This window comes from Rhipicephalus sanguineus, chromosome 3 (genome assembly GCF_013339695.2).
Source record: "Rhipicephalus sanguineus isolate Rsan-2018 chromosome 3, BIME_Rsan_1.4, whole genome shotgun sequence".
NCBI lineage: Eukaryota > Metazoa > Arthropoda > Arachnida > Ixodida > Ixodidae > Rhipicephalus > Rhipicephalus sanguineus.
In genome coordinates, this window is record NC_051178.1 from 152124166 (window position 1) to 152140348 (window position 16183).

Below are 16183 nucleotides of genomic sequence, written 5' to 3' on the forward strand. Positions count from 1 at the left end.
ATTTCACTAAATAAAATGCCAGAAATCTAGTAAGTTTATGAATATAAAAATTTTCACAGACAAAACCACACAAGGCTTTGGGTTGGCACTTCAGGTATGTTTTAAGACACCCCGTCGTTGTCATCTTCGGGAATTACGCTGAGCTGCTGTCAGTTGTCAGGGCCGTGACAATATGTATGACTCAATCCAGGATTCCCTAGACTTATAAGCCATGCCTTCTATCTCACAGTGCCATGCGCACCTGTCTCTTTGTTATGTGATCGGGCTTCACCCACATGACTGTTGCACGTAGTGCCATGGCTCGGTGTAAGCCACGCTGGGAAACTTCACGACCGTTTTAGACTGTTCTGATAAGACTGTGTGCATGACATAAGTGGTGGAGTTCGTTCTGTAGCTAGCCAAACATCAGTGACAGTATTGAAATGTTCGATTACCTGTGTTTAAAAGCCAATATGCTCTGCCAGCAACAGATTATCGATGACAGACTACTGTACTCGCTGCAATCACTGCACTGTGAGTGTTACTCCTCTTCTGGGCACAGGTTCGCCCAATAAAAAGTTGTATTTTTATCAGCTTGAGGTTTGCATGCTTGACCATCCCAACCATGTGACAAAAGGCTGACACAGGAGCTCCCTAAACAGGGCCAAAGTGGCCTATCAAAACAATAATGCAGACTCATTTGAATGATGCTTATAGTATGTTCCCCAACTTTGATGCCACAAAAGTAGTGAGTGGGAAAGAAATAACCTAGACAAAAGTGCCATAAATTGCAGAGCATTTCCAGCCAAATGTCTAGTTAATATCAAAGTGCCGCTTTGCATGCTTCTGTGATTTGTTTAACTCAATTTGCCTAGGGAATGACAACACCCCAGGGTATGCCTCTCGATGCAGGCAAAGGTGAAAAGATGACTTATAGCAACAGAATCAATCTTGCTGCTTGTTATTTAGGTAAGAATTATAATCTTTAATTGCCACAGAAAGTAGCAAAAACCAGCATGTTGCACAGCCTTTCAAGAAGCCTTGGTAATGTGCAATGGAAGCCTTCAAGATAAGGTAAACAGGTGGCTGTTATTTAGTCCAACCATAATTAGCATTTAAAATTGCAATCATTTCTATTAGGCAGACGTTTGTGCTTTATCCTGTACATATTACCCGATCAAGTATTCACGCTGAAAATCGTTGTTGCCTTCGCACCAATGGGCGAAACGGCAGGCCCGTGACAAGCCGTGGAGTCTCTAATTGCATGGCAATGCACTTCAGTGCTTTTGTACGCAAGTGACTTTATAAGTACACGGAGTTCTGTGGTCTCTCTCTGAGACAAAAAGTTAATGGCTTTAGAGGAAGAAAGTAAGGCATGAGGACATGGACAGAAAAGAACCAGGCTCTCGAAAAATTCAGAAAAGTATCGTTAAAACCTGCGTATAGCTCAGTCGCATATAGTCCGAGGTGTATTTCGGTGATAGCAAACGTGAGAAAAAAACGTTTTCACTTGAATATAGCCCAAGGAAAACAGAAACTGAATACATTTATTTACACACTTATTCATCGTCATCTGATGCATTTTCTTCCGAAACTCCGCTGTCAGAGATGTCCTCCCACAGCACCTCATCTTCAGTGCCATCAAGGGCGTTTGAAATCGAGCATTTCGTGAAGGAACGACAAATGAGCGCCTCAGGAATGCAGGCCCAAGCCTCGGCGATCGACGTGCACAGCATCACTGGCGAGGCCCATTTCGGCCGTCTGGCAGGGGTCACTTTCAGCTCTCCAGACCTCATCCACTCCATATAAAGGTGCTTGATGTGGGCCCTAAATGGTTTATTTAGGCACACATCAAGCGGCTGCAGCTGGGGTGTGTCCCTCCCGGGATGACTACAAGCTCAGCGTGGGAGTTGTGCAGCATTTGCTTAAAGGAGGTGACACCGAAACGCGTCGAGCACGAATGTGATGGGAACCCCGGCACGGCTCCGTTGCTCCCGAACGAAGTCTGTCAATTTCGACGTCGGAAAAACTCTCCATTTTTCGGCCTTCGGAAACTTCTCAGGCCGCTGAACACAAAGTGGACTTCCTTCTGTTTCCCCAACTGCAAATGCTTCGCTCGTTTCCACTGAACTGCTGCCCCGCAGCACAGTTGCCGATGGTTTCGGCAGCTGAGATAACCTTTCTTTTAATCGCGGTTCTGACATGGCGCGAAAATCGTGGCTGTCGTGAAAGTGCACCAAGCGCTTGCAATTGCCAGTAGGACTAAACGCTACATAACCAAGAAGCCTGATGATGATGATGATAGCACCACACAATACCAAAACCAAAACTGTGAATTCCCGCTGAAAATTCTTGGTACAGGGCTGACATTTCGAATCATAAAATCTAGAAAAAAACCTCGGACTATATGTTGGTTTTTACACTATTGCACGGCATTTTCTGCATTACCATGATACAAGTGGACACTTAATAGTAAGCTTTTCGTAGCACTAAAAGACGGATATGATAAACATTAAACGTCAGACCCTTTAAAGTATGAAGCCAAAGGTTCGGCACCATATGCAAGAAGGTGTACATTCATGCCAGATTACTGTGAAGGCAACCCCTTCAAATGGCCCACAAAATTTTAAAGCTTATATGAAACTAGGGAAAGATACACGGCAGCAAAGCTGACCGGTTATCTCCAGCAGTTGGCGCTCACTTTCAGGGGTGTAGTTGCGGCCAAAGATGGCAGTCAGTTCTCGGTCATCAGGTGGTGGGATTGGGTAGCGGCCCAGTGCCATTTCCACCAATGACAGGCCCAGGCTCCAAATGTCCGACTGAACCGTGTAGTGCGTGCCTTGGAGTCGCTCCGGCTGTCACAAGTATAAGGCAATATAGTATTAGTAAAGAGTGAATGCGAAGGCAATGACATGTGAAACGTACATTGAGTCTTATTATGAGCATCTTTAGATGAAAAAAAGGTTTGTGAAGTGCCGTGCCAGGTAGACTGATAGCAAGAGTTTCAGCAGCATCAGTTTATTTTACAACAGATGACATCATGAGCAAATTTTTATTTTAAAGCGCTAGCTATAGTCGGGTACAACTTCAGAAGTCTGCAGCATTGCCTCCTCAAAGGCAGATGCACCCAAGCCTGCCCCAATTGGCACACACTCCAGATTGACATCATGAGCCGCACAGCCAGTAACTCTGCCTTTGGAGAACTCAACAGGCATCCCCGCGAAATTCGAATTAACAAGCTTTTACTCTACTGAATGTCACACGCGCATTTGTTTCAATGGCAAAGCAACAGTTTGCCTGACCTTTTTAGGTTCACGTATGCCGAATAGGAGGGGCAGCATTGACACTTACCGACATGTATGACCGTGTTCCCACAAAGGAGTTTGCCATGGAATCAATCAGTTGCCCACTCACACCAAAGTCACAAATTTTGATCTCACCCCTAGAATTCACAAGCATGTTTGATGGCTTGACATCTGCAAGTGACACAACATAGAGCCAATAAATGTCATTTTCTGCATGAATTCAGCTCGACATACAAGCAGTGCTTTTTATTGAATAAAACTTCTGAACCACAGGCATCACAACACGCTGGGTACGAAAGGCAATGAAGAATATCAAGTTATATTTAAAGGAAGGCAATATCTTGAAAGATTTGACACATTTATGCTATAGTATTTCATGGGCAGTTTCATCACGCTACAGCTCTCGCATCTTGAAAGGGCCCTGTAATACCATATGAACACAGACAGAAAATGTTTCAAATCTGTGGTCAAGGATCTTGTGAACATGTGATCCAAATACTACTTGTGCAGTAAGGAATTAACAATAGCCTGAAATAATGAGGTTTCCACCTTTCTCCGCCAAAAAAATCGGCCCAAAGTGGAGAGAGGTACAATTTATACAGGAGGTTGCACTTATCCTAAACAATAGACGTCATGTGAAGTCTTTCCCATGCAATGCCATTTATTGTGTCCTGGTTATTTAGAGAGAAATCAACATACTAATGTGCATGCACACAAAACCACACTGAGCTAACCAACCACTCTACAGGTTGGCACAAAAATGCCAGTGCACAGAATAACATTTGCAATAAAAGTGACTGAGTTTCTGGTTATAGCTCTAAATGTGCTGCATTGAAAAGTAATTGCGCATATTTCGTCCACAGAAAGCTATATGCATATGTCTAAATCCACCAGACCAGTGACATCATATCACGAACGAATGTTAAAAAGCATACAATGCATGTGCCCTAATATACTGCATATTTATATACATACACGGAACGCACAATAAAATGCTCTATAAGCACAATAATATGTTCTATTCTAATGATCGGTATATACTTCAAGGGACCTGGCTTCGAGTTTTTCGTCATAGTTGCTGAATGGATGATTATAAATCGCCAAAAATAATATTCCCAATACGATTGCCCAAGAAACCGGCCAATGACGACCGGTCTCAGGTGCGGACTAGCAAATGGCTCGCTGTATAAAAAACCGGCCGGGCTGGTGTAAAACTGGACAGGTGGCAACCCTAGCCTCAAAAACAGCCAAAGATTGCTTGCTCTCTTCTTCACAATACTATGCAGCAAGGTGGACAATCTCGGAAGCTGTGTACCGCATTGCGTAGGTGCCGCAGTAGCCAACTACGTGCTCCATGCGCCGGAAAACTGCACATCTGCATTACAAGTAGCGGTGAAAAGGACTGTGTGAGAGCACGGGCGCCCATTTTCTTTTCCTTAACGGAGGCGCAATCGCAGTCTAGCAGCGGGGACAAACCGGTCGCTTAGAAAGGGACACCGTAGCCCCTTTTAGAACATGTTCCACCCCACAGCCAGCTTGCGCTACTCTTCGTTTCCTCACTCACGGGCGAGGGTACCCTTCCCCCGCGAGTGAATTAACCCTCGCGGGGGGGGGGGGGGGGAGACGGGAGGTGAATAAAACAGCCGACTGGGCAGGGAAACGACTCTCTCTTGTACTGCTGACTTATGGCAACGACCCACGTACGAGATCACCCCCAGGACCCACGAGCCGAGCATCGACCGAAGGAGTAAGCGTTACCCTTTGTTTTCTACTAGAGTGGACTATCCCTCTACGCAATGTTTACACGTTATTGCTAGTGTAGCTATAAAGTGCTGCTTGTTGATCTAGCCTGTTGCCTTATTCACCCAAACCAGTCGTAGCTGCGATGACTCGTGTTATGGGAAGGGGACGTTGACACATGCACAGTACAACTGCGTGCGGCTGGAACTGGAGCTAGGCTTCTGCACCAGCCATGCACAGGAGCGGACCCCTTCAGGACAAAAAAAAAATGAAGAGGAAATGCTCAAGTCATCACGCATGGTAACATAACTTTTAGGGGGTTGCATCATCCTCTTGCCATTAACCCGTTAAGTTCCAGCATGCTCATGGTGATGAAAACAGAGAGAAAGAGTATTTTGCGCTACACCCCCACTTGATAGATATGAAAAATTCTTGCGGCAGGAGATCCGTAAGACAGCAGAGTCCAATAGTAACAACATTCTAGAATAACTAAGCAAGGCATTGCAGGGCTCTTTTAAATTTTGCAACATACAAACTGTGACATCAAAAGCAACACCAAAAGCAACCAAATGCCATGATCCTACAGTGGATACACAATTACTGACAGGCTTCAGCATGCTTTAGCTGCAAGCCTTAAAATTTGTCCCTTGACAGCATGAAAGACATACCCACAGAATATAAACTTGAGCTAGGATATTGTAAGCTAAATGCGACGCAGGTGTAGAAACATTCAATGATCAACTACATGTTTGTGCAGACCATGTGGTTAATACTGGGTGAGCTGTTAATTACATCACTGGAAGAGCTGCTGCAGTGCCAAGACCCACATGCAAAATTAAAGCATTTTAGAAATCTTTAAACAGTGGCGGCATAGGCAAGCTGAAACCACTAAACGAATTATTTAACACAGTGACGATGGAAGCCACAATTAGTAATGACAGGAAATAAAGTAGTTAAGAACATTATTGTTTCAAGAAAACATTGTCTTGCATTTAGTATTGTAAGACAAGTACAACCTGTCATTTGTTTCCATTAGTATACATTCAGGGCATCAACATCTCTTCATTCTTAGTGTTCACTTCGCTGCATTTACATCTTAGCTCCACAAAAACAATTTTAATCCTATAAGCATGCAAATTTAACTCTTATGCTAATGACAAGCAGACAAAAGAAATTAGAAGTATAATACAAAAATAGCTATACACATACCACGATGCATTATCTGATGCTTCTCCCTCAAGTAATTGAGACCTTTCAGTACCTGCAAAAAATATTCGCATGAAGTCTTTTCAGCAAATATACAAAACTGCATAAACTCATGCAAGCAAAGCTCTAGAACTCCCAAAACATTCACAACTATCTTTAATTGCAGTTTTTAGACCAGTGCACACTTGCATCTGGAAACCGAAGTGTCTTGCATGAAAATGTGGTACTCACCGCTATTGTGACCTTTCCCAATATTTTTTCAGGTATGCGGCCTGCCCTTTTTAGCACTAAGTCTAAGGAGCCGCCATCCTGCAATGTTATTAAACACATGAGCTGGTCATGGTGCTTTGCCAGCGCTGACAGTACCATGATACAGTTTGAGGCAATTAGAACTAGAACGCACAGCATAAGCAATGTGTTCACGCAAACGAAGCACCAGACATACAGAAGTCTGTTTTATTTTGTGCAAAACAAAACAGAAGGCATGCCAGTCGCACAGCGAAACGGTTGTCGACCGATGCACCGGTCGTAAAGCTAAGCCTTAATGCTCGCATGGCCTACAGCTGGCACGAAGCAACGCCTCTTACCCGTATCAAAGTGCTCATTGCACGTTTTGATTACAAACCAACAAAGAGCGGTGGCAAATCACCGTGTATGAAAACTGTGCCACGTGATCGCTGATGCGCAATGAGCCACGAATAAAGCGCTGAGGGGGCCCGTTAATATCGTTTGGACTGGTTTGAACGCTCACGAGCATGAATTACCAGCGCTTCCCGCGTTCTGTCACCATGGGTCTGCAAATCACGCAACTTTCATGGTGCGCACTAGACAACGAGTCTTTAGTGCTGGCATACCACGTGACATGGGTCTCTCGCTACCCACAGACACCCGATGTGTGGATGTGGCGTGCGATGGCTTTGTTAGATGCAAAATGCAGTGCAAATTTGCTTGCCTTGATAAATAAATTAATTGCTAATGGGGGTAAAACGCGAGCGGGTTGCATTCGTTCTCGCCGCTCGCGGAACCTCAAGACGTTCTTCACGTAACCCCTGGGTTCCGCAGAACCCAGTTTGAGAACCCATGATCTAGCCAATGTTGGTCAGTTCTCTGCTGTGCCTGGATGAACACATTGCGAACAGTTGCTAAACTAATACCATTTGAGGTTGTCTATGTAACAGGATAGTTAATTAGTCAACACATGAGAAAATTAAATATTAACAGTGAAGTCTGATGGGAGTTGCCACTCACCATGTACTCCATGCAGACGTTGATTTCGCCATCACTGTAGAAGGCTCCGTAGAAGCCCACTATGTGCGGAGAGTTGCACTCGTGAAGCACCTTCAGCTCTCTTATAATCTGGTTCCGAATGGCAGGTTTGACTTCCAAGTGAATCAGCTGCGCGAGATAGCAAAGAATCACCATACGCACTGAAGACGCAACAGTTTTATTTGTTAGAAATATCTCTCGCACCAAAGCACTTAAATGGCTGCATGCACCTCTCAATCAAGCAACAGAAGCCATGGGTGTTTAAAATTTTGCAAACTGACCTGGCCTGTTTTTGCTAGATGCAACCACATAAACCTTAACAGACAATGAAGCCATGATAATAATAACTGTTGGGCTTTTACATCCCAAATCCATGATATGATCATGAGGGACGCCGTAATGGAGGGCTCTGGAAATTTCGACCACCTAGGGTTCTTTAACGTGCACCCAAATGCAAGTACACCAGCCTCTAGCGTTTCACCTCCATTGAAACACGGTCGCCGCAGCCGGGATTAAATCCCACCTCCTTTGGGTCAGCAGTTGAGCAGCATAACCACAAGACAGACAACGAAGACATGCGAAGTATACGAGGTGCTACAGTATAGCGAACCATCTAATGTGGTTAACAATGTAACAAGGGCATTCTGTAAGTCACCAAAACAAAGCTATGCAGATTGCTCTTGCACTCTGTATCCAGAAACAGTGTAAAAGTTGAGCGGCCATACCTTCCGGGCCATGATGAAGCCACTGGGTCGATGCAGCACCTTGGTGACAACTCCCCCATTTCCAGCACCAAGCTCACCAAGGTTCTCAAAGTCATCGCTGGTGAGTTCGCCAACTTTCTGCTTCTGGGACAGGAATGCCTCCAGCCGCTTGCGCTGCTGTTCATCCAAGTCCAAGCCTTCGAGTGTTTTCTGCAAGTCTTCGATGCTCGTGTTCTGTGTCGATTTACTGCAGGAGCGAAAGTTATTTGAGACAGCAGTGTGAAAAAGTTGGTCTGCAACTGGTAAAGTGAATTCAAGGGCACTGAAATTCAACACACTTAATGGAACAACTCAAAATCTCAACAGCCTCGGTTAAACCCATATTTACAGTGTTAAAAGGACACTAAAGTGAAACAAGGAATCTGTATAGATCGATAAATTGTACGCTGAGAACTCTGATGTCATTAATTTCACCATCATAGGTTTATTAATAAAGGAAGAAGTCAAGGTCAAAGCTTCATTCTCAAATTTCGTGCCGAAATCACGTCACGTCACAGATTTCAACATCAGTTGTGCATATTTTAGCGACATTGCCTCAACGAAATTTTTTGAAACTTGGTATGTTTAGTCTATGTATGGCCCCCTCAGAGGACAATGCACTTCATTTTTACCGATTGGGAACTACGTAGGAACTAGTAGACACCGTCAAAATCTATGACATTACAGCGTTTGAAGTGGGAATTTTAAGGTGCAGTTGCCACCCACTTTTTTTTTATCGTGTTTTCTCACTAAGTGTCTTCTCTCGATAAGCATGGTGATTTTGGAATTGTGAAAAAGTACTCTACTCATATGAGAAAAATGATTTTTCTCTTTAGTGTCCCTTTAAAAATGTTACTCTTTCACACCGATTTCTTGTGGGTGTTTATCACTGTCACCTCAGAAGGATCCTTTGAAGTTTACAATATGCAGAAAGCTGCACACAAGGCACCAACTCTCTTAAATGCCTGGTTATGAGTGGAAAATATGACCAAGGAAATAAGCAGAAGATCATACGTGCAACCATCGTTTTTCTAACATTGCTTCAGAAATATGTTAACTAAACAATTTCTGCTTATCCTATTAAATGGGAATATGTTGAACGCAGTTCAGTTGCAACAGTTGGCAAGCATATATATATATATATATATATACACGGTGTTTCAAGAAATGTGTCCAGTATTATTTTTAAAATCACAGAAAGGAGGTATCTGCGTGCTACCTGCGGCGTTACCTTTACTGTGGGAGAGGGCATTTTGAGATGCGTACAAACATTAATTACAGCAGTAATTATAGAAATTTTAAAAATTTACTTTTTAACCAGTGAAAATAAGTGGTTGAGTCAAATGGGCGAATGGAAGTCCTTCCTGAGAATAGCCCATAGCCGCTTTGAAATTTTTGAAAGGCGGCCACTGGTAATCACCGCGGAGTGATGAAATCTGGCTAATTTGGCTGGCGATACCGAAACCTACGCACCAAAAAGCGCGTCTGCCATTCACTGCGGAAACGCCCTCCGTGATGACACTGTTTCCCTCGAACGGGGGGGAGGAGGATAAGCGAGCGCCGTTATCATCCGTTGATCCAGATACTTCGTTTCGTTGCTGAGCGAGCTGCACATCTAACGTCAGAGTGACGACGGCAGGCCTTCCTGCCGAAACGTTAGTAAAGCGTGTTTCGCACGTTTGTCTTCCTTTCTCAACTATATATATATATATATATATATATATATATATATATATATATATATATATATATATGGTATGACGTCGGCAAACGCAGCCGGCACACTCGCTTCAAAGGCCTGAGGTCTGGCGACGGCTTCGGCGTAAGTAAGTGGGGCAGCCACAGAGATCGCTTGGGGTGACCTGGCTACAACTTGCGCGTAACTGAGCGGTGCAGGCGCCGGAGGGGGCTGGTGATATTCCGGCATGACCTCCGCGATTTCCTGCTGAATAGCGCGGCGTAAGGGAGGCAGCAGCGTGGTCGATGGCTGTTCAACATGCTGCTGCTGAGGGAAGGCCAGTAGGGAGAACTGGCGGGCAATTTCCTCGCGCACAAAGGACTTGATCTCGGCTAGCAAGGCGGACTGATCAGAAATGGCCGACAAGCCAGCGAGATCGGCGTCGCGTGATGCAGGTCGACGGGTCAGCAACCGCTGCCGGCGCAGCTCCTCGTAGCTTTGGCAGAGCGTGATCACCTCGGCCACAGTACGAGGGTTCTTGGCGAGCAGCATAGTGAAGGCGTCGTCGTCGATGCCTTTCATAACGTTGCGGATCTTGTCAGACTCAGGCATAGCTGCGTCGGCTTTCTTGCACAAGTCCAGGACGTCTTCTATGTAGCCCGTAAAGGACTCACCAGTCTGCTGAGCTCGTTCACGTAAACGTTGTTCGGCTTGCAGTTTACGAAGGGCAGGGCGGCCGAACACGTCGATGATGGCGGTCTTGAAAGCAGACCACGTGGGGAAATCGGTGGCGTGGTTGTTGTACCACAGGCCCGCCACACCCGCGAGGTAGAAAACCAAGTTGCTGAGTTTGCCTGCCTCGTCCCATTTATTGGGTACGCTCACACGCTCGTACATCGCAAGCCAGTCCTCAACGTCGGTCCCATCCGCGCCGGTGAAGATAGGGGGGTCGCGGATGCGGGGGACACCGGGGCAGGAGGTCGTTGTTGGAGGAGGCGTTTGCTGAGCAGCGTCTTGAGGCATGGTAGTTGGTAGGGTACGGGACCGTAGCTCCAGGGGCATCGAATGGGAGCACAGCACTCTCCACCAATTTGTTGAGGTGTTTATTAGACGGCAGTCGGCGACGATGCTCAATGGCGACAGTCAAGCAAGAACACGAGCTCAGAGCGCGAGCGGGAAGAGCCCAAGAGGACGACCCACTAGAAGGCTATAGAGAGCGCAGCCCTTACTCAACTCAAAGGCTTCGCTACAATATATATATATATATATATATATATATATATATATATATATATATATTCGAATAAAACAATTTTGAATTATTTACTTAGGTACACTGTCTGCTGGCTTCATATGCACTTTTTATAGTGCCCTTCAATGAAGGCCTTAAGGCCAGTGCGATTAAATGAACAGATTTTATTCACAAACAATACCCTGCCTGTATGATGTGCTTTTTTATATGTAGCATGTTTTTTTATTTCTAGAAATGACCATTCAGTGATGACAATACTGTCAATAGAATTCTTTTCATGAGCCAGTGGCTGCAATGCACATTACAGCGCATGGGAGAATAGTGAAGTGAAAGTAAAGCAGTGACACGAACAGAAATGAAAGTCTGGACAGGAAAGAAGACGACGCTTTGCAGTGTATGTCTACTGTGCACAAGTGACTTTCTTGCACAAATGACACTGTGAAAAACAGTGCTAGTTCTTATCCACGATAATGCATGAGTTGACACTGCTCCAGTTTTGCATATGATAAGAATATCTTAAGTCCAAGATGCATAAGTTTTATGGCACAGCAATTTACAGTTGAACCCAGATATATCAAATCTGAAGAGTATCACAAGAGAGTTCTATATACAGCCTCGGTAACTCGAAACATAAAATATTTCATATATCCAAATATTTCAAGGGGATTTTACAACTGTTTGATATACATAATCCATTATATGGGTTCGACTCTATAACATTCTATTACAATGTTTAAAGGAGTACTGACATGAATTTAAAATTTTTTCGGATTGTTGCTCTAAATGAAAGCACGGGTGTCGATAACCCTAAAAAGAGTGTCTTGATGCCTGGGGATGCATTGCATGTATTTTTAATACCACTTCTTTCAACCAGCAGTTTCGGTTTCGGTTTCGAGAGGGCGGCTTCATAGTGACGTGTCAAGTCGGCCCGTGACGTCACGGACAGACAGCAACCACGAAATATGCACCTGCTGTCCTTTGCTGTCAGTCGAACGTGGTTCATGATGAGTGAACTGTCGTCCAGTGCCTCCGACAGCAATTTCTGGGATTTAGGCTGCATGCAGGACCCAGATTTCGCAAACCAAGTGAGCCGACTTGAAACGTCACAGGGCTCTCCATGCGGTGGAGCTGCCTTGCAGATGCTGGGAGATGAAAACTTTAAAAATCAAACTTAAATATTTATACGTGTTTCCCGGATGCGGTGTGGGGAGAGCGTTAACACTACATGCCAAGGAAACCAAAAACGTCCGTTTTGTTGCACTTCAAAATCGTGTCAGTACTCCTTTAAGAACTGAAACCTTACAGTAAAAGTGCAAGCCTGTGAATAACTGCTAAAAGGAGCTTCGATAGCTAACCAAGAAAGTTATATAATGATGACAGTGGTGCCTGTAACATGTTTTCCAGCAGGTAAAGTTATTAGTAGTACTGAGTTGGTTTAGGTATAGTAAACCCATACTAATAATAGGTACAGTAAACCCATAGTAAAGCCCTACAGTTGATATGCTAGCTCAATATTTATTATTGATCAGAGGCCTGAGTTACAGAGGGGGGGTGGGGTGGGGGGGTGAGGTGCTGGGACCTGCCCCCACAAACTCTTTCACAGGAAGTTCTTGATAAAAATATCTCATGTGAGTCATCTCTCTCAATAAAAATTCTTAATGGATTGCAACCACTGAAAACTAATATTTGAAGGTACGAGATCAAAAGGCGCCAAGTAGAGCACCAATTATGCAAGATATTGTAGTCAAAGAGCATTGACACCATGGTCGAAAAAGCCAATTATACGTTAACGGACTCATGAGTCGACTCACTAAGGCTCAGATAGAGTCGCGAGCCTGAGTGAGTCCAAGTGAGTAATAAGTTGGTGAGTTCGAGTCCGAGTGAGTTCAACTGAGAAAAATTTCAGCAAGTCTGAGTCCAGGTGAGTCCGGTTGAGAAAAATTCTCGCGAGTCTGAGTCCGGGTGAGCTCTAAGGGAAAAAAATATTTCACAAGTGAATCTGAGTGAGCTCCACATTTTTTGCTGACCTATGCGCACATGCGCACAGGCCTTAAGCTTCCGCATTCTTGTATTAACGGGTTCTACAGTTCAAACCTTGTGTGTACAGCCTTTAACAAAAGCACACAGACTAAGCTTTCAGCACGTATGTCTTTGCGCTGTGTGGCGAGATCCCCAAGGCATTACAAACATTCCAGACCTCTGGAAGGCAAGTTCTTTTCATTGCCAATTGTGTTGGAGTGCATGTCATACCAAAGGAACTCCATTAAACTGCAATTTCTCCAGTAAACTACAGTTGCACACAATATTACTTGTTCTGACAGATGTTATGTAGAGTGAAAGTAAGAGATGGCATTAGTTTACGCATTTATATATCGCTAATACGCCCAAAGTGACATGTGTTAAGCAAGCAGAATGCTAAATCTCGGTAGTGAATTCTGTTAGTAGCCAAAAACGCTGTGCTTCCAACTGCCAACTTCTTACTATGTCGTGTAAGCTAAACCGCGGCTGTTTGCGCTACATATGCCCCACGCAAGAATAGAACAAGAATTTCGTGAACGCACAAGGAAACTAGACAGTCTGAGCTAAAGAAAAAAAAGGAAGTGGAGGGGGAGGGGAAGAAACTGTGCCCCTCTGCCCGCGCGCAGCAGCGTAATGTTCGCGAGCGCCTCGCCTTGGCAGTGACCGCCCCCGCAAAAGACGGCACGCATTCTTCGCGAGACGGCTGCGCGTCTCTTGGGCGTTGCATGCGAACACCGGTCGGTCGGCTTTCGCGGTTGAGATTGCCTCTCGAAAGACCACGCACACTCGGGTAGCAGGTCGGCCCGATCCACACAAAGCACCTCGTCAGGACAACTGCCCGTATCTGGTAGATTATTCTTACCGCGCCGCCAGTGACGCGTGTCGCGCCAGACACCTCTAGACTTGAACGAAAAACGAGAAAAGACGGGAAAAGTCAGACACGTGCATTAAAAAGAGGAGCGGCTCAACCACGGCGGCGCAATCGCACACCGACCAAGTTCGCCTACCGACGAACTGATCATAAAAAGTTGATACAGCGAAATCCGAAGAAGCCACTCGCACAATGTAACCTCAGTTCCGAAACTCGTAAAGTAGCACGTTTCCGGAAAGACCGAGAACGTAGAAATGAATGCAAGTTGCGGCAGCGACGGCGGGCTGTCACCCGGAATGCCAGCCGAAGCGCCACAATACAGCAGAGCGAAGTTGCGGTAAACTGAGCGAGACTGCCGCGCAGCTCTCAACCGCAGCGTACGTAATAGCGGTCGTCCCAATCGTCACGTGAAAAGTGACTATGAAGTAACGCTGGGGAAGCTGAGGTCCTGTCAATTGTTGACGCGGAGAATGGTCGCTTTTGAAAGGTCAAGTTGGATTCGCATCGCTTTTACTTACTCGTTTGTCGGATCGCACCCCGAGTGATCTAGCGGCTCAATGGAGCCCGGCGGAAGCTTGAGGTTTAATTTGTTTTTCCCAGGGTTTCGGCTCATGTTAGCCGCTTCCTTCGCGCAGCATACAAGCGTACAAAATGAGAACGCTACGACTCCGCCGTGCTGAGCACCTTCTACAAGTTTGCGGTAGCGATGGTAGATGGTAACGATAAAATAAACAAGAAAAAAAATTATGTATATAACAGTGGCTAGAAGGCGCCACAGTAGCGCTTCTTACGTTGCCAGCCGTTGTCGTAATGACGGCAAACTGCGGGCCATAAAGATCAGCAATCAAAGAATGAGAACCCTTTGCCTTAGGCACATTTGAAAATAATAGTAAGACAGTAGGTTACAACATACATGCTAGTATCTGTTAGTTTGCCTTTTCGCTAGAATTTTGTATGTGTAGTCGATGGTGTGGTGGCCAAGGGCCGGTCTTGAGCCTTCAGAGAGTTGTTTCTCTAAGAAGTAGGTTAACAAAATATGAGATTTTTGAAATGAGAAATGGTAAAGCACATGTTACTTCCCACTAAGGTGTGTAGATGTGTCGCTAGAGCGGCTGGAGCCATTTATTCATCTGTAGTACTACCTCTGCAAAATTGACTCATCCGAAATCTTTTCAATGTGTCTGCATAACCCTCAAAAGATAGAAACATGGTCCTGAACTACACATTTGTGTTTTCATTGCAGTGTTGCATTTTCATACATTCAAAGAGAAAACCTCCAAGTACCCTCCGAGACAGCGCAGCACCGTTTCTCCCGGCTGCTTTTGGAGCGTTTTTTGCCATGAAGTTTAACTTTTCTCAAAAAAAAGCACCGTCTCAGAGGCCATGGTTTCGGTTCTTGTTTTACAGTTTGGTTTTGCGTTCAGCTACAAAGACGATGTGTAAAGTGCGAACGCAGAAACTATCAGAACCCCTACTTCAAAAAAAGTTGAGGAACCGTTCCACTCTGAAGGTAGATGACCCATGGGATGACCAGCGAAGCTGTTTAGCACACGACACAGATCAGTGGAGGTCAGTCGTAACCACGTTGTAAGGTCGATTACGTCTGTCCAGAAAGTTTCTTTTGAATTTAGCGCATGCTCATTGCGTCTTTTTTTTGTGATATTCGTCGCCTTGTCTGGCTTTTAGTGGACCAATGGCGAAGTTTGGGCAATATCTGTGGCACATACGCACTTACTCGCTAACTAACGGAATGGTCACATGACAAAAGCAAGGTAGAAACACGGAATGTCCAGTGTATTTTGGACATCACATACACAACATTCAGTGGTTTTATTTTCGAAAAGGCGCGCTATCGTTGAAGCCTAAAATCCGGTCTGCCTCGAAGACACTCATTACTGTGGGTCTGAGACCGCGCGCTTCCAGGGTGAAATTTCCTGAAAAATGCGCGATTGGCATTACTTCGAACACAGTTCTGGCTTCCAAGCACGACTGTGCATATAGTTACCTGCTGCACTAAGGCTGAGAACTCCGGCAGCAACCGTTAGAGCCACGATAGCCGCAACTATGCAGCAAGCGGCCATACATGCCGAGTTTCGAATCCTGTAGTCCATGTCGGCTGGACGT

At 45.1% G+C, this 16183-nt stretch overlaps 1 protein-coding gene across 1 annotated transcript in view; it reads right to left on the reverse strand.

Moving 5' to 3' along the window:
- The window catches only part of LOC119387467 (dual specificity mitogen-activated protein kinase kinase 1), a 38227-nt gene extending 23447 nt beyond the window's left edge, over window positions 1-14780 (reverse strand). The window contains exons 1-7 of the mRNA XM_037654858.2: window positions 14578-14780; window positions 8222-8447; window positions 7479-7625; window positions 6462-6539; window positions 6234-6285; window positions 3331-3455; window positions 2681-2834 (exon numbers count right to left, since the gene is read on the reverse strand). Of these exons, the coding sequence (XP_037510786.1) occupies window positions 2681-2834; window positions 3331-3455; window positions 6234-6285; window positions 6462-6539; window positions 7479-7625; window positions 8222-8447; window positions 14578-14672 (877 nt within the window). The 5' untranslated portion in view covers window positions 14673-14780. The remainder of the gene's footprint in view (window positions 1-2680; window positions 2835-3330; window positions 3456-6233; window positions 6286-6461; window positions 6540-7478; window positions 7626-8221; window positions 8448-14577) is intronic.
- Between the last annotated feature and the right edge of the window lie 1403 nt (window positions 14781-16183).